General features: G+C 33.2%; 1 protein-coding gene across 3 annotated transcripts in view; it reads left to right on the forward strand.

Moving 5' to 3' along the window:
- Nucleotides 1–27,981, forward strand: part of KIN (Kin17 DNA and RNA binding protein) — a 34,672-nt gene that overhangs the window by 680 nt on the left and 6,011 nt on the right. For 2 of the 3 annotated variants that reach the window (XM_074268713.1, XM_074268712.1), the window contains exons 2-11: nt 3,916–4,010; nt 9,014–9,057; nt 9,148–9,270; nt 11,486–11,667; nt 14,027–14,075; nt 14,300–14,354; nt 18,403–18,532; nt 20,249–20,299; nt 22,825–22,893; nt 24,544–24,643. In XM_074268713.1, coding sequence (XP_074124814.1) covers nt 3,916–4,010; nt 9,014–9,057; nt 9,148–9,270; nt 11,486–11,667; nt 14,027–14,075; nt 14,300–14,354; nt 18,403–18,532; nt 20,249–20,299; nt 22,825–22,893; nt 24,544–24,643 — 898 coding nt within the window. Of the gene's footprint in view, nt 1–3,915; nt 4,011–9,013; nt 9,058–9,147; nt 9,271–11,485; nt 11,668–14,026; nt 14,076–14,299; nt 14,355–18,402; nt 18,533–20,248; nt 20,300–21,248; nt 21,374–22,824; nt 22,894–24,543; nt 24,644–27,981 lie in introns of those variants that run through there. The other variant, XM_074268714.1, reaches the window with a different exon arrangement.

Raw genomic sequence — 27,981 nt, forward strand, 5'->3', positions numbered from 1 at the left:
CCGTAAAAGTGGGATCAGCAAGAGAAAATGCCTGAGATAGAAATGATTTAAGGTTAAAAGTGATTCCTTTCCGCTTCCTCCGCCCCATTTTAAATTTTTTTTTTTTTTTAATTCTGAACTCCACAAACATCTACTTACCGGAGTACCGATTATATATATATATATATATATATATCATATATATATATATATATATACATAATATATATATATATATATGATATATATATATATATATATATATAAAGAGCGGTACAGAAAGGATTGTACTTGAAACTGCAAATCTCAACTACGTAGAGCCTTATTTTCTTTTTAATCATATAATAAATTAAATAACAAATCGTTCCGCTTGTCTGTAAGCTTTGTTGTCGTGACTCTCCTTTTTTTTTTTTTTTTTTTGGCAACTCTATCTCCACTCTTTTCTCCGCCAGACTGAAAAGAAAACCCCCCAAAACTTTCTAATACAGATTCCCACCTTGACTGTGTTGGAAATTTATCTTATTGTGCAATTGAATCCGTGTCCTCTCTGATAGGAGGTGGAGAGCATAGATCTTTGGGTTTTGGAATCAGGGTTGTAGATGAAATCATTTCTTCTAGCTCTAGTTCAAGGAAGAAACCTAACATTTCTGCAAAAGATATTACTGTGTTATAGGGGAAAGAGGGCTGCATTTGAAGTCATAGGAAATAGTATACTTTCCTCTGCAGAGATTTTCAAATTTTTAGACTTAGTTTTTATAGCTGAAAGACCTTTAGAGATCATGTTGTCTAGTGTCCTTCCTCCTTCCTTTCCCCTTTCCTTTTCTTCCCTCCTTCCTCCTTTCTCAATTGAGGAATATTTTTCTTTCTTCCTTCCTTCCTTCCTTCCTTCCTTCCTTCCTTCCTTCCTTCCTTCCTTCCTTCCTTCCTTCCTTCCTTCCTTCCTTCCTTCCTTCCTTCCTTCCTTCCTTCCTTCCTTCCTTCCTTCCTTCCTTCCTTCCTTCCTCCCTCCCTCCCTCCCTCCCTCCCTCCCTCCCTCCCTCCCTCCCTCCCTCCCTCCCTCCCTCCCTCCCTCCCTCCCTCCTTCCTTCCTTCCTTCCTTCCTTCTTCCCTTCCTCCCCCAAGACAGCAGGTTGACCAATATATGTTAAAGTATAAGTTAAATACAATTTATGTATATATTATTTTACTGTACAAAAAGAGTCGGTCTTTGAAATAGTGTACAATTAGCTTGTGAAAGAAATAAAAAATGCAGGCGGACAAAATTAGAGGGATTGGGAATTCTCTGTAGTGGTTCATAGTCATCTCCCAGAGTTCTTTCTCTGGGTTTAGCTGGTTCAGTTCATTTATTTTCAATATTTTAGAAGAAGTTGAGATTTCAGGGCAAGTTCCAACCACTGAGATGGGAAGGACAAGTTTTGAATTTTAACTCTACTGTATATCTTTGTGATGTTGAGCTGTTTTAAAACTTAGCCTCAGTTTTCTCATCTATAAAATGAAGGAGTTGAACGAGGTAAACTCTGAGATCTCTTTTTCCACTCTAAGAATAAATTGCTCAAGTGTAATTTGGGGAGACGAGTCTAAATAATGCTTCTTTTCTTTTTTTTTTTTTTTTCTGAGACAGTTGGGGCTAAGTGACTTGCCCAGGGTCACACAGCTAGGAAGTGTCTGAGGCTAGATTTGAACTCAGGTCCTCCTGACTTCAAGGCTGGTGCTCTATCCACTGCACCATCTAGCCGCCTCTAAATAATGCTTCTTTTGAAAAAGACCAGAGGATTTTCGTGGACTGAAATTTTAATGTAGGTCATCAATTACCTGGAAGTCAAATAAACTATATTATTATTTTAAACTGTTTAGAGAAAGCAGCATAATGGTGAGATTGAAGGTCCCATTTTAATTAAATGTCTGCTGTATGCTAGACACTATGCTAAATATTGGGGATACAGAGTAACCAAAAAGAGTCCTGTCCCTCAGAAGACATTTTAATGGGGGAGATAAATGTATGTTAGGCACGCATAGAGTTTTAATTTTTTCAACTGTAAAATGAAGGCAATAAAGCATTTACTTCCCAGGATTGTTGTGAGGATAAAGGAGATAATATTGGTAAACCACTTAATGCAACTCTTGATACATAGTCCGTGCTTAATACAAACTTGTTCCCTCATCCTACCCTAAATAGGGTTCTGGGACCAGTATTTTAGGATGGACATTGATAAGCTGGAAGGTATCCAGAGGATGGCTACTTAGATGAGGCTAGAGGACTAGAGACCATATAACAAAAATGTCTAGAGTGGAACAGACAGTCTTGGGAGGTACATTGAAGATTTTCAGACAAGGGTTCAATGTTCAATTGCTAGATCTGTTCTTTAAGGAATTTCTGTTTGTTGAATTAGAGTTGGACATGATATCTACTAAAATTCCTTTCACCGCTGAGGCCTTTGTTGCTTTCTACCTTTTCAACTCTTACTCTGAATCTTTAACTCAATTAAGACCCCTCCTTGATCTACCAATTGTTTGTATTCTCTTCATCTTTATATTGAACTCTACAGAAGCGTGCAAGTTCCTTATTTTTCTCTTTTGATCTTTTTACCCTTAGCATCCAGTACATTCTATACATATGTTTTGTGATTTTAGAGAAAAGTTCAGATTTGTTCCCATAAATGACGCTCTCACACAATAGTCAAAAGTGAAAGTAAAATTTAATCATACAATGTAAGGAATAGATTGCTTACTGTAACAGCTCATACAACATAAAACACGGAAGATTACTAATATAATAAGTAATAGTAGAGAAGGATAAAGAAAACATCACCAATTTGAGGGAGCACCGACATAGGAAATCTTGGATGGGGAATCCCTGGTCTAGCAGCCTTTGAGTCCCGAATGGGAAAATTCCCAGGCAGATCGTCATCTCCATGGATGGGATTCCAAAGAAACTTAGGACTTGCTAGCTTATATAGGACTTTAGGCAAAGAAGGCATGCAGCCAACTTGTTAAGTAATTACTTTAGCATAGCAACTTTGCACATGTGGCAAGTGTGTGACTGAGGAATAAGATCATGAGTCGACTCTGTCAGTTATTTATGAATTGGAACAGAAAACAGACTGTCTTTGGAGCATATTTTAGCAAGATTATGCAACAAGGGGGTAGCCATGTCCCCTCAAGCATACAGTTCAGGAGTTCCTGAAATTACTATACAGATCTGTCAGCTTGGTCCAAGTCATAAAGTTTACAGAGAGGTCAAATTCTCATGAGGCTTATACTTCAGTCCTCATATTTTGGAGTGAACTTACTTTATATAAAGAAATCCCAATTTTTTATTCAATATAGTAGGTGCTTACTATTGTTAATTGAAATGAGAAATTATGGAGACAAGCAAATTTGGGAAGAATTTTTGGCATACTGAATTTGATGTATTAACAAAATAATCAAATTCAATTTCCTCAGGCAGGATTTTTGTGAATTGGAAGGTAAGGCTAGAATTACATATTTTGGCGCTGACTGCATATAAATGATAAAATCACAAAAAGTGGTGAAAAAAAAAAGTGATAACATCACTTTGGCACAGGTACTGTGGAAAATAACATAGCAATAATTATTCAAGTAGAAGATATTTAGAGGATGCTACAGTTGGACTAGCCTTAGGTATAAAGGAATAGAGATGTATTAAAAAACCTCCTCAAGAAGGGAATGCAAGAAATAGAAGGTACCTCAGGGTAAGTATATTTTGCTTCCATCTTTCCCAGTAATGTAGACAGTGATATAAAAAGGAGAGGGAATAAGTAAAGCCAGGATTTGAATATATATATAGGCATTAACCTTGGAAAAGAGAGACTTTTTATTCTAAGTCTGGTAGGAATATGGGTCAGATATTTAGAACTCAGTATGGTGAATTTCAAAAATTTTTTAAAATTAACTATCATCTTTTCTGTTTTATAGAATGGTTTTAAGTGCCACTGCATGTCAGAGTCTCATCAGAGACAACTCCTTCTGGCTTCAGAAGATCCTCAGCAATTTATGGATTATTTTTCAGAGTGAGTATCTCAATGTTTATAATTGAGACATTATTCAGTTGTGCAACTGGTTGTCACAGAGGGTAGAAAGCTGTGCATGGAAACCAGGAAGACCTGAGTTCTTATGCTGTCTGAGATATTAGCTGGATGACCCTGGGCAAGTAACTTAATCCTGTTTGTCTTAGTTTCCTTATCTTTAAATTGAAAATTACTGGAGAAGGAAATGGCAACCCCTCCAGTAATCTTTGTTAAGAAAACCCCAAATGGGATAATTCTTGTGAACTGATTATCTCTGCAAAAGTGGGCTGGAAATGACTTCTATACCTTTTTTATGAGCAATCCTTGTTCTTTATAATTTTGCAACATTCACATTTTTTGAATTTTTGGTGATTGTAATTATACTTTGCATTTACATTGTTGTTGTCATTAGGTATATTTTACCTTGGCTTTGCTTTCATTCTGCACCAGTTCATGTAGATCTTTCCATGCTTCTGTGTATTCATGACATTCATCATTTCTTATATTATAGGAACATTTTATTGCATTCATGTACCACAACTTATTTAGCCATTTCCCCAGTTGATGGGTATCTACTTTGTTTCTGATTAAACATTGTAACTAAGATTTACTCTTGAAAAATAGAGAGTTCTATCATTGCTCATGGTGTAGTAGGGCAGATTGTTTCTACAAATAGCTATTAAAACTTACGAGACTTTTGGGACACACTGTATCATAGGATTTAGGAGTTAGAAGGAACTTTCCTGATCATATAGCCCAGCACACTAGTTACAGATGAAGAGACTGAGAGTAAGTAGCTTGTTCAAAGTTGTAATGTTCTTTTTCTCTAAATTACAGTCGTTCTCTTGGAGCAGGCTTCTTTGGGAAGCTTCTGGAAGCAGCCTTAGTTTCAGTAATAGTTAGTTCAATAATCCCAAAATGCAGCCAGGAATTAATATCCACATCCTTTATTGTGTCCTTCAAAATCCTGAATCTTTTGCTGGGCCCTGGTTAGCTTTCTTAGAGACCCATCTCTCTGTTTGGTTCCCGAGAGCTCTTATCCGAATGTCTCCAGCCAGCACGGAAGGTTGAAGTGGGAATGAATCTTCACTCTGAATCTCCTAGAGTGTGGGACTGTGGGTTTCCCAGAAGTCAATCCTAGTTGTGAATCTCCCAAAGTCTTCTCCTTCGAAGTCCCCTGAAGTTCTACCGGGAAAGTCCTCTCCTTGACTGAATCCGGACTCTGAATCTTCCTCCCGGAGCTTGTCCTTTTATATGCTCTCTAAAGGTATGAAATCTAACGTGTGAACCAATGAGCAAACTCCTTTAAAGGTGTGAACTAAGTACATAACACAATCCTAACACAAAGAATCCTAACACAAAGTCACATAATAAGTGTTGACATAAGTAGTTTTATTTTGGGGAGTAGTGGGGAGGAATTCAGTGTCTTTTCTTTCTATTTGTTTATTATAGATTCAGTCTTTTAATGTCTAATTCTTCCTTCATAAGAACAGGCTTTGTCAGACTAGCTTTATTTTCTTTTTTGACATGATTATTAGATTGGTGAATCAGAGGACAATCCCAGGAGAATTTCCTCCTTCCTTCTTTCCTTTTTTTCCCTTCTCCTCCTTACTTCTTATTTATCACTTAGTTCCTACCCATTCATTCATAAAACTCAATTAGAAAATATTCATCAGGCTCCTATTATATGTCAAGCAGTGTGCTAAGTGCTGAGATACAAAGGATAAAAAACCTTGCCTTCAAGGAGCTTCTCATCCAGTGGGAGAGATCACATCAAATTAAAACCTACAAATATATCCACACAGAGACTAACTATATGCAGAATATAATGTGGTAAATAGTTAAGAAAGTGAAGACACTAGAATTAAGCACAGTTGGGAAAGACTTCTGTAGAAAATGGGATTTTAGTTGAACCTTAAAGGAAGAAAGGGAAGGGGCAATTGAGGAAAGAGAATCTTTTAGAGATAGGGGAACAGCCTAAAAAAAACTGAAGTGAAAAAAGTACAATCCTTGTTACAAATTTGCCTAATTTGGCAAAAAAAAAAAAAAAAAAAAAAAAAAATCTCCAATTGGCCTCTTTTGAAAATGTATGGCTTATTCTAAAATCTTGAATCTGTAGTAGCAAATTACTCCTTATTTCTCATTGGTCTTCTAAAATTATGGTTGGTCATCACATTGTTCAGTATTATATGATATTTTTGTGGAGATGAGATAAAGGCATGTGAACTAAACCATAATTTAGTCAGATGAACTTATAACTGGTAGGATGGACATATTTGTAAAAGCATTTGTTAATGATTTAATGCCAGTGCGGCACGAGGACTCTTTTGGAGTACCCATGAATCTATTAACATTTTAAAAAATTTTAACATTTTTATTAATGATTTGACAATGGCATAGATGATATACTCATCAAAACTGCAAATGCCCCAAATTGAGGATTAGCTAATAGTAGGCTGGGTGTAGCTGGTTCAGTTCATTACTGCTGTATTGGAACGGATTTGGTTCATCTCATTGTTGAAGATGGCCACATCCATCAGAATTGATCATCATATAGTATTGTTGTTGAAGTATATAATGATCTCCTGGTTCTGTTCATTTCACTCAGCACCAGTTCATGTAAGTTCCAGGCCTTTCTGAAATCATCCTGTTGATCATTTCTTACAGAACAATAATATTCCATAATATTCATATACCACAATTTATTCAGCCATTCTCCAGTTAATGGGCATCCACTCAGCAGATTACACTTTCTAACCTTAGATATCCTTTAGTGTTCTATCCTGGATTCTCTTTTCTTCTCCTTCTCCTACTTCACTTATCTCATCTATTACCATGGATTTAATCCCATTAATTTTTGCTGATTCTCAAATCTACTTCTTCCCCATTCTTTCTACTGACTTGTAATCTTGTATTTCCAATTGCCATTCTGATATTTTGAACTAGATGTTCAGTATATATTTTAAATTAAAAATGTTCAAAACTGAACTCATTATAAATCTTTTCTCCCAAATCCTCCCCCACTCCTACCTTTCCTCTTAGTGTAAAGGATTACATCTTTCCAGGCCTTCAGACTCACATCTTGTCTTCCTGAATTCATCACTATCTCACTTTTCTCCATCCCACTATGTCCAATCTTGCCAATGCTTATTGATTTTACCTTTGCAATATCTCTTGAATATACCCCCATTTCATCTCTGATACTACCACCACCACCACTTTAATGCAAGCCCTCATCACCTCACATCCAGGCTATTGTTAATAACCTGTTGGTGGCTCTGCCTGCTTTGGATTTTTCCTTATTCCAAATCATTCCTTAGCCACTAAAGTGATTTTCCTAAAGCTGAAGTTGATAGAGTCAGGTCCCTACTCAGTACACTGCAAAGTCTTTCCTAATCTAGCCCCCAGTTGCCTTATTTCACAACAAGACACCACATCTCTTGGCTCTGGGCATTCTCTCTGACTGTCTCCCAATCCTGGAATACTCTTCGGCACTTTTGCCTACTAAGTTAATGGTTTCCTTTAATTTAAGTCCCACTAAAATCCCACCTTCAACTGGAAGTTTTTCACTATCCATTTTACTTCTGGTGCCTTCCTTCTGTTACTTATTTCTTATTTTGGCTGATCTAGCTTGCTTTATTTATATTTGTATATATCTTGTCTCCCCTATTAAACTGTGAACTCCTTTAGAGCAGGGAACAGTCTTTTGCCTCTTTTTTGTACTTACCTCTATAGTAGTAAGTGGTGCTTAGTTAATATTTATTGATTAATTGACAAGCTACAGCATTGAGCTGAACCTAATAAAAGTCACTAGGAATAAACAAAAAAATGTTGCGCCTGGGGAATAAATTTTAATCTTGACAAATATAAGATGAAGGAGAGGTTGTTAGGTAGCAGTTATTCTGAAAAAGATCTGAGTGTTTAGAGGTTGGCTAACTCTATATGAGATAGTGTAATATAGTAACTAACTAAGCTCAATTTGGGACTTAATTTTGTGCTAAATATTCTTGTCTGCAGTTTTGTGTTCTGTCCTGGGCACCACTATTTAAGAAGGATATCTATAAGCTGGACAGTGTTCATAATAGAACAAGGACTTTGAATCTTCCTGTAAAGATTAGGTAAAGGAATTGGGCTTGTCTAGCATGGAGAAGAGAAGTTTTAGGAAGGAGGTAGATAGCCTTGGGGAAGAGAGGGTGAATATATTACTAAAAGTGGAAGGGCTACCTCATGGCTTACATATTAGAGATCTTCAAGCATTTTTTGCAAAATCATTTGTTGGGCATTATAGTGAGAATTACTTTTTATAAAATTAAGAGTAGATGGTCACTAAAATCTCTTTCAACTCTCAAATTTTCTCTATATCCATGCAGTATAGACATTGGCCTTCTATATAGTCTGAAAACCTCTAGTTTTTCTTATTTCTTATTCTTGGTTTGACATATGAAGTGAAATGCAAACCATTGGTATACAAGTGTTTACTTCTAAACCAACAATAAAAAGAGATATAGATACCATATCTTTTTGAGTAGAAAAAAACTAATTTCTGGGAGGTAATTTTGTGTACTTTTAAAAGGCTGCTTCTAAAAGGTAACTTTTAATTGTGGAATTAAGAATGGTGTCAGAAATGAGATTTCTGCATTGGCCAAACATGATAGATTAGGTATAGATGAGACTTTAATATGGGATCAACCAATTTCTACATTTTATTGAATTTTTTCATTTCACAAAGTTTTTTTTTTTCCCCTTTTGATACAGATAGAGAGTCATGTCATTAATTTATAACTTCACCTTAAATAGCTTGCTTGGTCTTGCCTAAAGATTGCAATCTTTTATAGACTTTTTACCCTACCTAAATTCTGTTATTTGACCACTACTTTTACAGTAATTATTAACACATTTCATATACTATATTTTTTTTCTTCTAAGTTTTAGAAAGGCATTACAATGCATCATACATATGGATCTTAGCAAATTTCCCTAAATATTTTCCTTTATTTTTCCCCAAGGGAGTTCCGAAATGACTTTTTAGAACTTCTCAGAAGACGATTTGGTAGGTAACTTATGTTATTCAAGTTACTTTCTTATTAAAATTTGATTATCTCCACATTTAACTGTTCTGTTTTCTTTGCTTTGCTTTTAGGCACAAAGAGAGTCCACAACAACATTGTATATAATGAGTATATCAGTCATCGAGAGCATATTCACATGAATGCTACCCAGTGGGAAACACTAACTGATTTTACCAAATGGTTAGGCAGAGAAGGTAACTTTTTTTTTTTTTAATGGATAGAATTTTTCTTTCTTTTTTTAAATTAAGGTTTTTGATTTTTCAAAACATGCATGGATAGTTTTTCAATATTGACCCTTGCATAACTTTGTGTTCCAAATTTTCCCCTCACCCCCTCTCCTAGGTGGCAAGCAATCCAATATATGTTATACATGTTAAAATATATATTAAATCCAATATATGTAAACATTTATATAATTTTCTTACTGCACAAGAAAACTCAGATCAAAAAGGAAAGAAAATAAATAAGAAAACAAAATGCAACCAAACAACAAAAAGAGTGAAATGTTATGTTGTGATCCACACTCAGTTTCCATAGTCCTCTCTCTGGGTACAGATGCTCTCTTCATCACAAGATCATTGAAACTGCCCTCAATCATTTCATTGTTGGAAAGAGTCATGTCCATCAGAATTGCTTGTCGTAGTATTGTTGTTGTGTACAATGGCCTCCTGGTTCTGCTCAGTTCACTTAGTATCAGTTCATGTAAGTCTCTCCAGGCCTCTTTAAAATCATCCTGCTGATTGTTTCTTATGGACAACTAGTATAATTTATTAATGTATTTGTGAAATTAATAGGTAAATGGGGCAATGAAAAAGCTGAGGCAAATTTTTAAGGAGCATAATAGAGCAAGACTTTCTGTTGAGTGCTCTTGAAGAGGGTATTTTTTTCTTTTTTAAACCATCTTCCCTTAGGATTTGTTACCACCTTTAATAATTCTTCTTACTCTTCTTGCTCAATCTTCTTCAGTCTTATCCTACCTAAGTGGATTTTCTATTTATTTTCCCCTTTTTACTTTTAATTTTTGAAGGATTAGAATGTGGTTTTCTTGAGAGCAGTGACTGTCTTACTTTTTTGTATTTATATCCCCAGGGCTTAGCACAGTGCTTTGTGCTAAGGGCTTCATTGTTTATTAGTTAGGACAAGATTGAAAGGGAGAAGTCTCATCTTTTTTTATTCATAGAGGTTTAGAGCTGGAAGGCCCCTAAGACCCCTAAAAAATAGAGTCCAAATATTTATTGTTAGATCTAGAAACCCAGTTCCAGGAAGTTGAAGTTACTTTTCTAGTATCACAGAGCTAGCTGATTGTAGAGCAAAAGCCAGAACCCAGGTTTTTTGTACCTGGTTCAGTGCTCATTCTGTATCTTGTTATTTTCCACATTATTGAGTAGCTATCTTAAAGAACATTTCCCCCATTATCTAGTCCATTACATTCACTAATTCTTTGCCCCAAAGCTGTAAAGCAATAAGCATGTGACTTTGACCCAGGGAACAAGGTGATTGACTCAGACTCCTCAGACATTTACTGTTGGCTAATTTTACTTACCCATCATGATACAGTATTTGTAAAATGCTTTTTGCACAATGCCTGGGTCTTGGTAGCCACTATAAAAATGCTTTTTTTCTTCCTTTTCCTTCTTTGTCTCTCTGCTCTCTCCATTCCACTGTCCCCCATTCTACCTTTTCATATCTTGGAAGCAATAAAAAAAAAGTCTTAAGACTTTATAGTTTTCTTTAGAATGGCAGAATGCTTGTAGTGGCATTTGATGTGGCTTGTAAAATAAATTACTTTGTAAGGGGTAAAGGGCTATGGAAATGTTACTTGGTCTGGTCATTATTTTAGGGATCTGTAATTTCAACTTTGTTGATTCTCTCTATAATGAGACTCCTCTCAGCCTCTCCCAGGTTTAGTCAACAGTTATTTCTTGAGTTGCTATAGCCATAAAGTTTATTACTCAGTGCTCAATCCCCTGGAATGAGCTTCTCTGAAGTTAGGAAGGCCTCTCTTTGGGGGGGCTGACAAAATTTTTATTGAAAGACTAAAATGTTGAAGCTGACAAAAAATGTTTTTCATTGGTCTAGCTTTTCAAAACATCACTTACTCCAGTGATACAATGAGGTATTAGTTGGATTTTGTATCATTTTTATATTAAGTATAATTAAGTATCTGTCTTATGTTCTATCTCTTAACTTAAGTGAGTATATATTGCAACAATTCTCCCTATTAGATTGCATCTTCTTCAAGAACAGGTATTTTTTCATTCTTGTCTTTCTACTGCCTAACATAATACCATATATTAAGTATTTTATTTAATGTTTGTTGAATATAATTGCTAATCATCTTTCGTCTCCATTTATATTTTAGTTTTAAGTCAAAATTTGATTATATGTTTGTGGATTTGTTTTTTTAAGGTTTATGTAAAGTGGATGAGACACCCAAAGGATGGTATATTCAGTACATTGATAGAGACCCAGAAACTATCCGTAGACAACAAGAACAGGAGAAAAAAAAGAAGCAGGACCTTGATGATGAAGAAAAAACTGCCAAGTTTATTGAAGAACAAGTAAGAAGAGGTTTAGAAGGAAAAGAACAGGTAAGAAACTATTTTTTTCAAGAGGAAAAAAAGATTATTTCCCATTTATTTTTTGATGATGCTTCTAGGAAACTTCTTCTGTAAATTTATATTTGAACAAATAATTTTCATATATTAAAATGTCATAACAACTTTCACTCATTCCAGGTTTCCATTAGGATTCTTTGTCCAGTTGTTCCTGTTTACTTTTCTCTTTGTGTGGATCTTGTTAGTTCTGCTTTTTAGTTTTGCATTATTTTATAAAATGATTTTAAACTTTTTTGTCCTTATCCATTTAAATTTCATTAAAATACTCTGATTCATTAATGTAACACAATTTATAGAACCATTCCTTTTCCTAAATATTGGTTGTTTCCTGTTTTTGCAATTAGGAATAATGCTGTTTTTCCCCTCCATGGCTTCTCTTGAATTGATACCTAGCCAGAAATTAAAAGAAGAGACTTTCCCCACCTTGTCTACAATAAAGCCTAGAGAATTCCCTTTCCTTTAAGCTTCTCTTCCCTCCAAAAAAAACTTAACAAAACTTGATTTTCTCTCCCTTTCATGTGAACTACAGTTTGATTGTACTCCTTTCCTTGAGCCTCAATAGAACCTGTCACTTGAAGTACTACTCTGTTACCTCCTTTTACCTTTGTCTCATTTGCTCTTGAATTCTCATTTGCTAAGAGTTTCTTCTAGAACTCCTATCTTCAGACTCAACAAAAGACTTTTCTTAAGGGCTGTTTCATTGTCTGTATAGGGGAAAAACTATCTTATGTAGCAAAAACCTTTCAATCACCTTATTAGTAGTAATTTTTATTTCTTTCCTGCTTGATCAGGCAAAACATTCCTGCTGTCTTTAAGTGATCATTCTGTGGCATGACAGGGTTTAGACTAAATGGCTTTTGAGATCTCTTCTAGCTTTAGCTCTATAATCCTATCGTCTAAACCCCTCTATCCTGCTTTTCTCCTTTTGAACAGTTTTTAAAGTCATGTTGCACTTCTATAGCTATTGGCATAGTTTCCTTGGTTATTTGCACCAAAAACCAGATGCATGTAAATAAAAGGCTGATTCTGCTTCATTGGCTCATGTCTATCTTTGGTTAAAACAATAGACCTAGACAAATTCATGTTCCTTGAAGCATTGTAGAGTAGAGTAACTTTTGAACTATCACAGTCTTTTATGGAAAAGTTTTTAGTGTTTTACTTTAAGTGATTTGTAAACTATAATTTCTGAAGGTAATATTATTGTTTTATTTTTTATTGTTTAACTTAAGGCATATAGACTATAGACCAGTTTGAATAGCTAGTGAAAAGACTAGGTTGTTTAGAAGAGCTGCTATAAAATAATTTTTATTTTTCCAAGGCAAGTGGGGTTAAGTGACTTGCTCAGGGTCACACAGCTAGGAAATGTTAAGAGTCTGAGGCAGATTTGAAGTTAGGTCCTCCTGACTTCAGGGCAGGTACTCTATTTACTGTACTAACCCCTTTAGGGTTAAATATTAAACTTAATTAGTTACATTGGGATGGTATGAAAATATTCATATCTGTGATTTCATTTATGTGTTGGGAACTTGAGGAAAACTTCAAAATGTGTAGATCAACAACTTTTGGACAATTTTATAGTCTCACAGGTTGCTTGAGGCAACCTAATCCTGAGGGATTAGGTGACTTGCCCAAGATCATATAGCCTTATGTGGTGGGACTTTTAGCCAAGTTTTCTTAAATCTAAGTGTCAGCAGGCAATCACAGCTTCACAAAAGTTATGTGAAAACTAGGTTTATTACAAGAGAAACTAACATGCATGTGGAATCTAAAGAGGTCACAACCCATACAAAAATTTGCATATTTATATCAGCAGGACAAAGATGGAAGGAGAAGACACAAAATTTCATTCAAGGGGGCATGGCATGGGAGAGGAAAAAGTTCAGTAAAGATGGGAAAAAGGACAAAATCCTCCTGATAGGGAGGAGCAAGGCAATGGCAAAAGTCAAATTTTTTCCCCTTGGTTGCTAGACTAAGAAGATAGGAGGATCCACTTATCAGCATGAGACCCAGCTGCATGAAGATTATTCCATTCTGGCATTGACTGGCTGGTATCTTGGACACACAGGGAGCCTGGTTTGGGATACAAAAAAAAAATTATATTACTTTGGGGGAGAGAGGGTCATCCTTGGCATGCATGCTGCATGTTTCTGAAAAACATGGCAACTCGAAAAGACAAGTTCAGAGGACTTCTTAATATAGGTTATATCTCTTATGCCACATTTCCTCTGATATTAAAATAAAGAGCTAATTTGAAACAATTTCACATTCTGAATAAATCAAATGATGAACCTAAAATCTTGGAATTTTTTTTTTTTTTTTTTTTTTTTTTTAGGAATGTCCAGTTTTCACTGAATTAAGTAGGGAAAATGATGAAGAAAAAGGTAAGGAGGTATATATTTTATTTAACATACAAGCTTTGAATTCTTGTAAAATGAGTTAATAGAAGCATTTTAATTCCTAATTTTTAAAAGTTTCTGTTTGAATAGGTTTAATTTCTTGATTTGTTTGAAATTTATTTAAAAAACTCCCAACACTTTTATTGTCACCTTCCTGATGCATATTTTGATTTCTTTTTTTCTTTTTTTTTGGGGGGGGTTGTCACTAGTTGCCTTCAATTTGAATAAAGGAGCAAGTACTTCAGGTGCTTCTTCCAAAGCAAGGTTAGTAACATTTACAATTACTTAAGAATATAGAAATCTTTTGTGAAATATATGTGTAGGGAAGACAATTCTTATTCTTTAATAATAATGTGTAACAATAGATGAATAATTAATTTGTGAATAAAATAATGTGTGAAAACAATATGTGAAATAAATTAGGTGAAAATTGGTAGAAGAATAAATGGAATTTTTTTTATTTTTTATTTTTTTTTTTTTTTTAGTTTTCTTGAAATTGTCATGACATTCTGGGTTGAATTTTGGGATATTTTTTTTTTTTTTTTCTGTGAAGGAATTCTTTGTCTTGGTCAGTGTGTTACATATTGTTAGGTTCTTACTAAGTGCTAATGAGATAATGAAATATTAGGTTCTTACTAAGTGCTAAGTCGGTACTTAACAATTCTCCAGTTCCGGCCTTTACTGGGAGTTTTACTTGTGAACTCCTGGGGGAGGAGCTTGCATGCTTAGGAGGAGCAAGTTCATTGGTTGAAGTAATTTTTCCCAGAAGCCCTTGTGTTATCCCACGCCCATTCTCTGGGATGATAAAAGAGGGCAGCACTCCAGAGATAGAGAGTCTCTGTTCTAGGTCAGAGTTGAAGTGGCTCTCTGGAGAAAGAAGTCTCTCCTCTAGACCAGAGAGCGATCTGTGGTTTCTGGAGACAACAGCACGTTACATATTGGTGTCCACTACGTGGGGCAAGGACTCTTGCTAATCCTGACAAGGACTTATTCTGAGCCCTTCAGAGGAGCTAGCCCAGACCTTCGCATTTAAGGACTTATTCTGAGCCCTTCAGAGGAGCTAGACCTGACCATCTCAACATATCTCTTCAACTTTAGTTCCTGAATTGGTCCTTTGTGCTAAGGCCAGACTTTGCTCTCTGCCATACTTTTTGATAGAATATTTTCCCCCTTGTTCATAACTGGGGTCACTTGCATTCTTATTTTGACTTCTGTCTTTGGAAGTGTATCTACAATTAGATGGTGATAGGTTTTAGGCCTTTTGTTGGTCTATGAGGTTCAGTGTGCTATACCTTTAGGTAGGGCCTTCTGTAGTGTCTCAGAAAAGAATATTATGGAATGGATTTTTGGGGCTTAGGGTGTCCTAATTCCCAAATACTTTCACATTCATACTGATCACTGTTGTTCCAGATTGCTTGTAGTTTATGTTGTAAGTTTCTTACCATTCTGTAGCTTTCTCATACTAACTTTTCACTGTTGCTGCCTTCAGGTACATTGTCCTATAGTCAACAAATGTCAATATTCATTAGGGAAATTGGTCTATAATTTTCTTTCTCTGTTTTTGCCCTTCCTGGTTTAGGTATTGGTACCATATCTCTATCATAAAAAGAATTTGGTAGGATTCCTTCTTCATCTGTTTTTCTAAATAGTTTATATAGTACTGTAATTAATTGTTCCTTAAATGTTTGGTAGAGTTCACATGTAATATTGGTCAACCTATCATCTGGGAGGAGGAAGGAGGGGAAAAATTAGAACAAAAGGTTTGGGAATTGTCAATGTTCTAAAATTATCCATGCATATATCTGGTAAATAAAAACTATTAAAAAAAAAAAAAAGAATTCACTTATAAGTCCATCTGACTTAGAGATTTTTTTGTTTTGTTTTGTTTTGCTGAGTCAATTGGGGTTAAGTGACTTGTCCAGGGTCACACAGATAGGAAGTGTTAAGTATCTGAGACCAGGAGGACTCAGATCTTCCTGACTTCAGGGCTGGTGCTCTATCCATTGAGCCACCTAGCTGCCCTGAGATATTTTCTTAAAGAGTTCATTGATGACTTTTTCAGTTTCTTTTTCTAAAATGGGACTCTTTAAGTATTTTATTTCCTCTTCTATTAATTTGTCAATCTACATTCAATCTACATTATTGTAAATATTTGTCCATTTCACTTAGATGGTCAAAATTTTTGACATATAATTGGGTAAAATATCTCCTAATTATTGCTTTAATTTCCTCTTCACTCTTTTCATTTTTGATAGTAATTTTTTTCCTCTCCTTTTTCTAATCTAATTAAACAAAGGTTTATCAACTTGTTTTTTTCATAAAACCAACACTTGAGTTTTATTTATGAGTTCAGTAGTTTTCTTTCAATTTTACTAATCTTAGATTTTCAGAATTTCTGATTTGATGTTTATTTGGAGGTTTTTAATTTGTTCTTTTTTTGGCTTTTTTAGTTGCATGCCCAATTCATCAGTCTCCTCTTTCTCTTCAACACATGCCTTTAAGAAGCTTTTATTTTATTTATTCAGGTTTACATTGGCTTTTCTAAGGGCTCATTTTTTGCTTGGTCTAATGAATGATTTTTGAAAATGCTATTCTAAAGAGGATAAAATGAAAAACCATAGTTTCTCATTTGATTGCTTGATCATTATTTGGTTTGGTACTAATTTTTTTTTTTTTTTGTTATGTGGGAGCTTGGCTACCTTTTTCTCCTTCTGCAGCTTTCTTAGCCAGTAATGATTTAATGTACGCTTGAAAGGAGAAACCTAAGAAAGAATTGTATTTTTAGCCATCTAGTACTTAAAAAATTTTATCAGAGATTTAAATAAAGACATAAATGATACACTTCTCTAATTTCTAGATGACACAAAGTTTGTAGGGCTAGCCTAAGGCTAGGTGACAGATCAGGATTTTTGTAAGATTCAAAAAGAGCTCAGTTTAAAGTATTTGTGTCAAACCCAAATAGAAATGGGGTTTCTACACTGTATTGTAAGGATCCCTGCAGGCTTAATATTGTTTCAGAAAGTTACATGTTAGCATTATGTATTTTCTATTGTATTTTAAATTTATTTTGTGAAATGTTCCCCAGTTACATTTTAATCTAGTACAGGCTTGAGTGTGTGTGACTGTACATTTGACACCAGTGACAGAACCTAATGAAATGAAATTTAATGGAGAAAATGGAAAAAACTTAAGAAATCATCTTCATAAGTCCAAGATGAAGGTGGAATGTCTAGATTCTTCTGGAAAGGATCTTGGTACTATATTAGGACTATAAACTTTACATGAGTTAGCAGTATAGGATAGCAACTAGAAGTTTACCATAAGATGTAAATCTCTGTTATATGCCTTATAGAACTATATATACTATATAGTATACTATATATACATATATACTATATGCCTATATGTATACTATATATACATATATACTATATGCCTTATAGAAAGGCATAGTATGCAGGACTAGAGAGAGAATATTCTTGTTCTATTTTGTCCTGGTAAGATCTGAGTCCAATATTTTAGGAATGATAATAGTAAACTGGAGAATATCCAAAAATTGGTGACCAAGATGGTGAAAATCATCAAGATGATACCAAGAGAGACTCTCTGAAAGGAATTAGAAATGTCTAAAGTAGAAAAAAATTGGGGGACGTGATAGCTATCTTAAAATCTGAAAAAGTTGTGTGGATGAGGGTCAGAATTGTTCAATTTGAATCCCAAAATTCATAACTGAGATCATTAGGTAGAAGTTTCAGTCAGATTTTGAATGGAACAATGGAAGAATTGCCTAACAAAGCTACCCAAAAGTAGAATGAACTCCCTCATGAAGGGGAATCCATTGCCTCTTATTCTTCAGTTCTTTAAAGAAAAGATTGAGTGACTGCTTGGAATCTTAGTTAGATATGAGTTGGGATAGATGCCTTCTTTGTTTTTATTTTCAATTTCTGAGAGTCTGTGAAAAATTTAAATGAAAAGTTAGTGTCTCTACAGTGACTAAGAACCTTGTGAGCCCCTGCCTAAATTTGTTATGCTGTAAACCATGTTCCTTCTTGGTTTGTTTTTTTGTTTGTTTGTTTTTGATTGATTTAAATTCTTATAAATCAGAGGTGCTATCAAATATGATTGTCTTGTTATTCTTTCTTTATTGTAAAAATTTGTATATCGTATGTGCTGGGTCAATCAGCAAGCATTTATTAGGCAAGTGTTATATGTTAGGCATTGTGCTAAATGTTGGAGTTACAAAGAAAGGTAAAAGACAGTCTTTGATCTCAAGGAACTCAAAGTTAACTGCCTTGGTTTTTCTTTCTATCAGCTCTCTGGGTCCTAGTGCATTGAAAATGGTGGGGACTGCAGCATCAGTGAAACGGAAAGACTCATCCCACAGCTCATCTCAGTCAAAAGAAAAGAAGAAGAAGAAATCTGCACTTGATGAAATCATGGAGGTATAGTTAATAGAACACATCTCATAAAATAACGACTCTTAAGTGGGGATAAAGTAAGAAATAATTATATACTTCAAAGCTAATGAAATTTCAAAGACAGCTCAAAGAATATCCATCTTGAGCTGGACAAGTTATACATGCTGTTTTATGAGAATTGATTGTTAGTTGTATTCATCTGTGAAATTAATTAGAAAACCAAAATAAAAATCATCGTACACTTTTGGTAGGGAATTAGAAAAATCAGCAATAATAAATTATCGGTCAAAGCTTTATATTCAAAAGGTTATTAAAGCCTGAATGGTTATTTTTTTCCCTTTCGTCTTTGAATTGATTTTTTTCTTTGGAAATATACATTGTAAATAATCAGATTTTAAGTTCAGACCAGTATGCTTGTGCTTTCTTGTTGCTTCCAGCCTTGGAACATCTTGACACATGATTAAAGATGCTTAGATGAGATATTTTTAAGGTTTTGGTGAAGCTCATAAAGTTGACTCTTTGGTTAAAGTAATTTATACAGTTGAAAACATTTAACTAATGAGGGTCAATTTATGGCTCTAAAGACAATTGAGACTGACTTTGCATATATTATAATAAATATGTGTCCCTGAAATCTCCAGATCTTAGCTTTACCCTACTAAAAAGGGGAGGAGAAGGCCTAAAAGCAAACTGAAGACTTTTGTTGAAATGGTTAAAACAGTTGCTATATTTTTTCCTTTCTATGATCAAAGAAACTTGCTTCTTTGTTTCTAGCCTTCAAAAGATTGACACAAATTATTTTTAATGTCACTTAATGTGATCACTTTTGTTCTACGTGCTGTATTATGTCCGTTGTTGTCCTTCAGGAATGCATTTTTATTTATGGACTTAGAAATTTCATCCCATAAAAAATTTAGGTAGTACTGATAAAGTAAAATTTCTAGTGCTTTTATCTGTGGTTGTTTTCTTTTTTCTCATACGTAGGACAAACTGACAGTGTGATATAAAAGCAGCAGATTGTCTTTGCTTAAATGGCATATCCACCATATTAAATTCTTTCACTTGTTTTAGAATACATGGGAGAGCTATTGAAATCCACAGGAGCTACCTAACAGTGGCTGTTGGAGATCCAACCCAGACCTGCAGAATGGATCTCCTCTTGTGAGAGGATGACACAAGGAGACTGAGAGGCAGTTGCTGTTCTCTTATCTCTTTGACTGAGAGGCCATTGCTATTCTCTGACCTCTCTGACTAAAAAGCCATTGCTATTCTTTGACCTCTCTGACTGAAAGGCCATTGCATTGTCTGACCTCCTTCCCTCCTCTTTCCTCTGCCTCCAATTTATTTCATTCCCAGTCTGCAACACCTGTGTCAGCAATTGCTGCCTTGCAACTCCTTCAGATGTTATGATTCACAGCTGTGGAGGCTCTAGGAGAATTGACTTGTCCTTTAACACACTTCCCATTCCAAGTTATCCCTATCTTTTGGGATGATTTTTCTGTAATTTTCTCTAAAATTTAAAAAAAAAAAATTTTTTTTAAATTGTCATGAACTAGACAAACTTCACTAAAGAGGAATATTTCCATATACAAAAAAAAAGCCAGAAAGAGAATCATATGTAAAATCATGAATCTTTATAGTTTTTTTTTTCATGGTATCTTCTTCATAATTAAAAATTATATTTACACTTATTAAGGGTTTTCTGGGAACAGTATTATAAATATCTTATTTGTTTTGTAGCTCGAAGAACAAAAGAAAAAAACTGCTCGAACAGATTATTGGCTGCACCCTGTAAGTACTATTTTTAAGTAAGTATTAGTTTTTAAGGATCACATTTGTCTTTATGTGAACTTTTTTTCTATTTGGATTTATCACAAATATCTAAATTTTTAAATATATACTTCCTTTAGTGAGTTCTGTACAATATATTTTGTAATTTTCATATAAAGACTTGCTTCTGTAGCTTAATGACTTCATATCTTTCAGTTAGGATCCATTTAGCACAGGAAAGTGCCAAATCTAGCAAAATATACTTTAAATTGAAGATTGTAAGTATCTCTTTGAATATAAGAATTTTTTTCTACCTTTTTCTAAGAGAATTAGGATTAGTCAGGTTTTTATATCTGAGATTGAAGATAATTTTTAACTAAAAACATTAGAATGTTCCTGGCTTATAGAAATCTGATCTGAATCTGCCAGATCAAGTATAAGCATTTGTATTTATTTATTTATTGATGTACCTGTTCTGAATTTACTAAGCTGACAAGGTTTCACAAAACTTTTTTTCCCTTTAAAGTGAAGATTCAGGCTTCTAAGGAGGCAATTCTTAGAAGGAAGAAATGTGCCAGTTACAAAATGAAAGTATTTAAAATAGGAGATAGGAAATCTGATGTCATTGGTATGTTGTATCTACCCCATCTTTGAAAATCCATTGCATCTTTACTTTAGCCTTTATGTCTTCATTTTTATTTCTGTAAAATGGAGGTAATTCCCACAAGTGGTGGCAGTAAAGATTAATTCAGAAAATCATTGTTTCTAAGAAGAAAATGCTGCCTGTCATAACGTAAGAAATTAATGCAATTTGTAAAACCATTCTAGCTAGCTCTTATCTGATAATTTGGGAATATATAATTTATTTGTCTAATTCCTGGGTTGAAATTTAAGGACATTATAAACCTTTTGGAGACAACATCTGGGTTTATGTGAGTTTGAGGGTTTATTTTTCCTTTCTCTCTTACAGGAGCAAAGATTTTCTTCCCCACCTACCCAATGGAGAATGTCATTGCATCCTGTAGGAGGGGAAAATCAACCTAGTTGTTTTAGAAATACTTTTTTTTCCTTAGGATAGGTGGTTTTTGAAAATTGGTAGGTTTTATATTTTCTTTAAGAGATTTTTGTCATCCAGAGTTTGCATAATAAAAGCTATAATGGGACTAAAATTGATTTCAATCAGATGAATTTCATAGGTTTATAGATATATTGTTGAAAGAGATCTTATATCTTATCCAGTCAATCTTTCCAATTTGTAAGTAAAATAAGACTTTGAAAGTTTAAGTGATTTGCTTAGGGAATAAGTGATAGAAACAGAATTTGAATCCAGGGCTTTTGATCAGGTGTTCTTTTAATCTAGGACTCTTTCCACTATGTCACTAAGTATTATTGGTGATAGTAAATTACAGTACTTTGAAGTGTTGGTTCTTTTTAGTGAAAGGCCATTATTTCTAGAATGTGACTTTCACATGGCTTTCATATATAGAGTTAAAATAGCTAATATATTAATGCTGCTGTTCAGGTTTTTCAGCTAAGGAGGTATGTTAGATATTTTGAACTATTTCAGAAATTAATTTTGTATTCTCTTTTTTCTGTGAAGCAGTTTGTCCAATTGTATGAACTTTTCAAAACTTTATAAAGAAAATGATTGCATAACAAGTAAAATTTTTTCAGGTTACCTCATTTTATAGCCTTTGATAAACTCAGCCTATTTCTTTTTAGCATACAGTAGTAACTGACTCAGAAAAAAAATGGCTGCCCTGACATTAATTAATTTTTTTTTTTTAAAGTTTCAGGATAGTCTTGGATTAAGTAATTCAGACATTTTCTTAGAGATTAGAAAGAGTTCTAGTATTAAAAGACTCTTTTGCTACTTTGCATCCTTTCCTCCCATACCAGCTTTTTAAACTTTTTAAAAATTTGAAATAACAAATATGAAGTCATTGCACTGAAAATATCAATAAATGAAGCAACTGAGTTTTCATTACTAACATTTGGAAAGCTTATCAGAATCAGGAAGACAGAAAGAGGAAACGAGTCCAACTTCTTTATACGAAGTATGTAATTGCAATTTTTTTCTACCACTTGAAAATTAGATTCTCAGGGATGAGTTAATCTGAAAATTCCTAGCGAATTAAAAATTCAGTCATGATGAACTACTTTTGAACTAATTTGACTACAATATATGAGTTTACAGGTTTTTTTGTGATTTTTCTAGGAGTTTTTGCTAATCCCGAAATCTATCAAGAGTGAACACTGGTTTATCTCATTTTTTAAAAGTTTCTTAAACTTTAATAATAGATGATGAAACTTTACATTTTTCTGTATAGTCTTTTTTGTGAGTATTAGAATATTTGAGTATTGTTTGGTTAAGTATAATTTAAAAAAAAATTAAATCAATAGAACAATTCCTATTTACTGTAGCATAGTAATAACTTAGAAATAAAGCTTTTCCATGAATTAATATTAACTTAAAAGAACATTATAGAAAGGAATTCAGTCTTTAAAAAAAACCAAAAAAACCTTTTTCTTTGTTTTTCTTAAAGGATATTATTGTGAAAATTATAACCAAAAAACTTGGAGAGAAATATCATAAGAAAAAAGGAGTTGTCCAGGTAAGCCTATAAAGCTGTTGGCAGGAAAATATTTGGAGAAATTAGGTAATAGTTAATGTAGTGAAGCATCAGTATTTTGACCAGTTATAACTTGATTGTTTGGTGATGCTTTGGGGACAAAAATTTTCTGTTTGAATTCTTTAAGAGTAGGAAACATTTTTAACTAATTTCTTACATTTTCTATATTTCTCTCCATTTAGCTACTTACCAAGTCCTCTCAATTCTTTTCACATTAATTCCCTTTTTTCTTTTCTTACTGTTTCCACTGTATTATAGCACTGTAAATACCATTTACTTGGACTCCTCTCATAACCTTTTAACTTTAGTCCCTTACTTATTCTGTCTTTTATATCACTTTCTGAGGAATCTTTCTAATGTGAGGTTCTGATATATTTACAATCTTTTGCTCTTATTCCCTTCCATTACATATTCATTGTTTCCCAGTTTCTTCGTGTCTTTTTTTTTTCTTCTATGCCCTTGTTCATCTCATCCCTGTATCCATGCATTAAAATCCTTTGTATTTTTTAAACTCACACTAAATACTTCATCCTTCCTAAAGCCTTCCTTTATCCTTTACCTCCTGTTTTCCTGCTCAACTCCTATTTTGAAGATGGAAGCAATATCTTCAAATTGCAATCTCTTTGTACTTTGTTGGGAACATGTCTTAAAATTGATACCTCTTTTTTTTATATCACATTCCTTTACATATGTATCCACTTTTCTTGTAAGAAATGTTTAAAAATTTCTTTTTTAAAGTTTAACAAACCAACTAATATATTTGTGTGTCTGATAACGTAGGAAATAATCCACATCCTTAGGTGAAGATAGTAATGATGATGATGATGGTAGTGGTGGTGATGCTGATGCTGATAATGATTTGTGTAACACTTTAGAGAGGTACTTTTTTTCATCTCTTTTCCAGGACCAGTGTTCTTGATGATGCAGCATTTACATAGTGCTTTAAAGTTTGAAAAGCACTTATCTCATTTGATTCTGTTAGAACTGTTGAATCAGTAAAATAATCATAGTTTCACTTTCCCTTTCTATCATTCTAATGCCAAATAGGTATTAAATGATATTTCAAAGTTTTTAAAATTTCCATTTCTTTAATCAATAATCATTTAGAGCATTTTTTCACATGACTGTAAGTGTTTTGATTCCTTCATTGAAAAATTATGTGTTTATATCCTTTAAACATTTATCAGTTGGAGAATGAGAAAGATATTATATTCTGAGATCACAAAGATTTTTTAATTTTAGTGGCACTCTAGAGTATTATTAACATACTTAGATTATATGTACTTAAATTATATGCTCTACTTTTTTTCTTTTAACTAACTATATATATTAGCAGTCTGCCTCATGAGTGAATAAACAGTATCTTCACGTTGGACACAATGAGCCCATATGCTTTATTTTTGAAAATTATCTTAATTTTTCCAACCTAGTTTTCTTTAGGAGATGAAAATCTTAGATAAGCTTTAAACTAGATTTGCTTTTGGAGACTTTACATTTGAAGACATTTTTGGACCTTAGAAAACACTGAAATTTGTAAAATGACTTTATTGTTCCTCTGATATAGCCATACATTTTTATTTTTTGCCTTTGTTTTTCAAAATTTATTTGCTAAAATGTTAATTTTGTGCACAGGAAGTAATTGACAAATATACAGCAGTGGTAAAGACGATCGATTCTGGAGATAAACTAAAACTTGATCAGACTCATTTAGAGACAGTTATACCAGCACCAGGTAAATTTCTTCACAAATCTGTAACTTTTCTGCTACTAAAGTGATTCATTTCATTCTTAGAATCATGAATAAGATTTTCTTTTTAGATTTTTTTTTTTTTGGTCAGTTTGTAAAGGAGAATATAGTGTCATAAATGAATGAAATTTGAGTAGTTTTATGGATTTTCTCTGCATTTTTTTTTTTTTTCTTTACCAAAGAGAATTTTTTATTTATATACAAGCTATGGCAGTGATCTTCTAATTTTTTTCCCAGTACCTTTTCTCTGCTAGTAAAGCTGGATACTACTACTATTTTTCCAGGGAATTTATCATTTAACCTTATTTTTTTCTTCTTTTAACTAGAGGTTCTGGTACAAGCTTTTTTCATAGTATGAAAAGAAAATTTAAAAGTGTCTTTATACTAGGAATTACATGTAATTTTGTCCATGCAGAATACTCCTGATATGGAATTCTTTTTACTATTCACTATTCCTTTGTAATTTGTAATCCTTGTTACACGGGGCACTGATAGGTTAAGTGATTTCTCTGTGATCACACAATATTTTTTAGGGGCCAATTTTAAAATTATGTCTTCCTGATTCTCAAGTTGGTCTATATGCCAAACTGAACATGCTGCTTCTCTAATAATAATACTTGTGATAATGCTACTTCTCAGATTTTGACTTCTTAAAACCTTTTTTTTTTTGGGGGGGGGTCTCTCTTCCCACTTGTATAATTATTTTACTTAAAAGCCATACTTTATTAATTCTAATAATAAAAACTTTTCATTGGAAATTGAACAGGGAATACTAAAGATTTTTTGGCCTTATGCTTTTAAAATATAATTAAATAAATGATGCCCATAAATTTTATGTTGCAAGGGACATTTATTCTATTCTATTGTAGTTTAGTTTATTCTGTTCTATCCTATTCCAGTCTATTTATTTATTTATTTAAATTTGATTCTCTCCCACCACCACCCCCAACTCCATGTGACAACAAACTTTTTTTTGGGGGGGGGATTATACATGTACGTTATTATTGTTTTAAACATATTTTTACTTACGATTATGATGAATCATGAAAAAAAAAAAAGTGAACATAATGGGTTTTGATTTACATTTGGTATCCATAGTCCTCTCTCTGAATGTAGTTGTCTTTTTCCATCCAAAATTTATTGGATTGCCTTGGGTCACTGCTAAGAAGAACCAAGTTTGTCATAGTTGATTATCACACAGTCTTGCTGTTGACATATGCAATGTTTTCCTGGTTCAGTTTGTTTCATAGTATCAGTTCATGTAAATATTTCCAGGCTTTTCAAAAAATCAGCTTGAACATCATTTTTTATAGAACAAAAATATTATTACTTTCATATACCATAGCTTATTAAGCCATTTCCTTATTTATGGGCATCTATTCAATTTCCAGTTCTTTGCCCCCACAAAAAGTTGCTACAAACATTTTTGCACATGTGGGTCCTTTTTCCTCTTTTATGATTTCCTTGGGAGATAGATCTATTAGTGGTACTGCTGGGTCAAAGAATATGCACAGTTTTATAGCCCTTTCAGCAAAATTCCAAATTGCTCACTATAATGTTGAATCACTTCACAATTCCATCAGCGATGCATTAGTGTCCCAGTTTTCCCAAATCCTCTCCACCATTTATCATTATCTTTTCCTGTCATCTTAGCCAATCTTTTAAGAGTGAGGTGGTACTCAGAATTATTTTAATTTACATTTCTCTAATCTAAGTTTAATCTAATCTTAGTGATTTAGAGCACTTTTTCCTTTGACTGTCGATGTCTTTAATTTCATCATCTGAAAATTCTTCATGTCCCTTGACTATCAATTGGGGAGTATATATAAGAATATTTATATTCTTATAAATTTGACTTAGAAACACTTCAAATTTTATCAGAAACACTGGTTATAAAAATTTTTTCCCTAATTTTGTACTTCATTTTTAATCTTGTTTGTGCAAAACCTCTTTAATTTAATGAAATCAAAATTATCCATTTTGCATTTTATAATGTTTTCTAGTTCTTCTTTGGACATAAATTCCTCCCTTCTCCAAAGACCTGATAGATAAACTATCCATTGCTCTCATAATTTGCTTATAATATCAACCTTTACACCTAAATCATGTACCCATTTTCACTTTATTTTGGTGTAGGATGTTGTAGGTTTATGCCAAGTTTCTGATATTTTCCAATTTCCCCAGCAATTTTTATCAAATAATGAGTTCTTATCCCAGAAAATGGAATCTTTGGGTTTATAGCTGGTTTTGATGACTATTGCTTTATAAAAGAATTTTGTAATCATGTTCATATCGCTCCTGGATTTGTCTTGGCAGGTAGACACCCAAATATTTTATATAAGAATATCTATATTCTTATAAATTTGACTTAGAAACACTTCAAATTTTATCAGAAACACTGGTTATAAAAATTTTTTCCCTAATTTTGTACTTCATTTTTAATCTTGTGTGTGCAAAACCTCTTTAATTTAATGAAATCAAAATTACAAAATACTTTTCACACAACTAATGTCAGAGCTAAACAAATAGAAAAACATCAATTGATCAGAGGTAAGCTAGGCAATGTAATAAAAATAACTATTTTACCTAAATCAGTCTATTTTCTCAGTGCCATCCAAGCAAACTTCCAAAAAAATTACTTTAAAGAGCTAGAAAAAAATAATACATTTTATCTGGAAAAAGAAAAAACATGAATATCAAGGAAACTAATGAAAAAAATGCAAAGGATGATGGCCTAGCAGTACCAGACCTAAAATTATCCATTTTGCATTTTATAATGTTCTCTAGTTCTTCTTTGGTCACAAATTCCTCCCTTCTCCAAAGACCTGATAGATAAACTATCCATTGCTCTCATAATTTGCTTATAATATCAACCTTTACACCTAAATCATGTACCCATTTTCACTTTATTTTGGTGTAGGATGTTGTAGGTTTATGCCAAGTTTCTGATATTTTCCAATTTCCCCAGCAATTTTTATCAAATAATGACTTCTTATCCCAGAAAATGGAATTTTTGGGTTTATATCTGGTTTTGATGACTATTGCTTTATAAAAGAATTTTAGGTCTGGTACTGCTAGGCCATCATTTCTCTTTTTATCTCTTGTTTGCTTGGCTTTGTTAGTTAGAAATGCTGATCATTTGTGTGGTTTATAGCCTGTAACTTTGCTAAAGCTGTTAATTGTTTCAAGTAATTTTTTTGCTGATTCTTTATCATCTGCAAAGAGTGTTAGTTATTATTAATCTTCTCATTGCCTGCTCTAATTTATTTAATATCCTTTTTTTAATTGCTAAAGCCAACATTTCTAGTACAATTTTGAATTAT

This window comes from Sminthopsis crassicaudata, chromosome 5 (assembly GCF_048593235.1).
Source record: "Sminthopsis crassicaudata isolate SCR6 chromosome 5, ASM4859323v1, whole genome shotgun sequence".
In the NCBI taxonomy this organism is placed as follows: domain Eukaryota; kingdom Metazoa; phylum Chordata; class Mammalia; order Dasyuromorphia; family Dasyuridae; genus Sminthopsis; species Sminthopsis crassicaudata.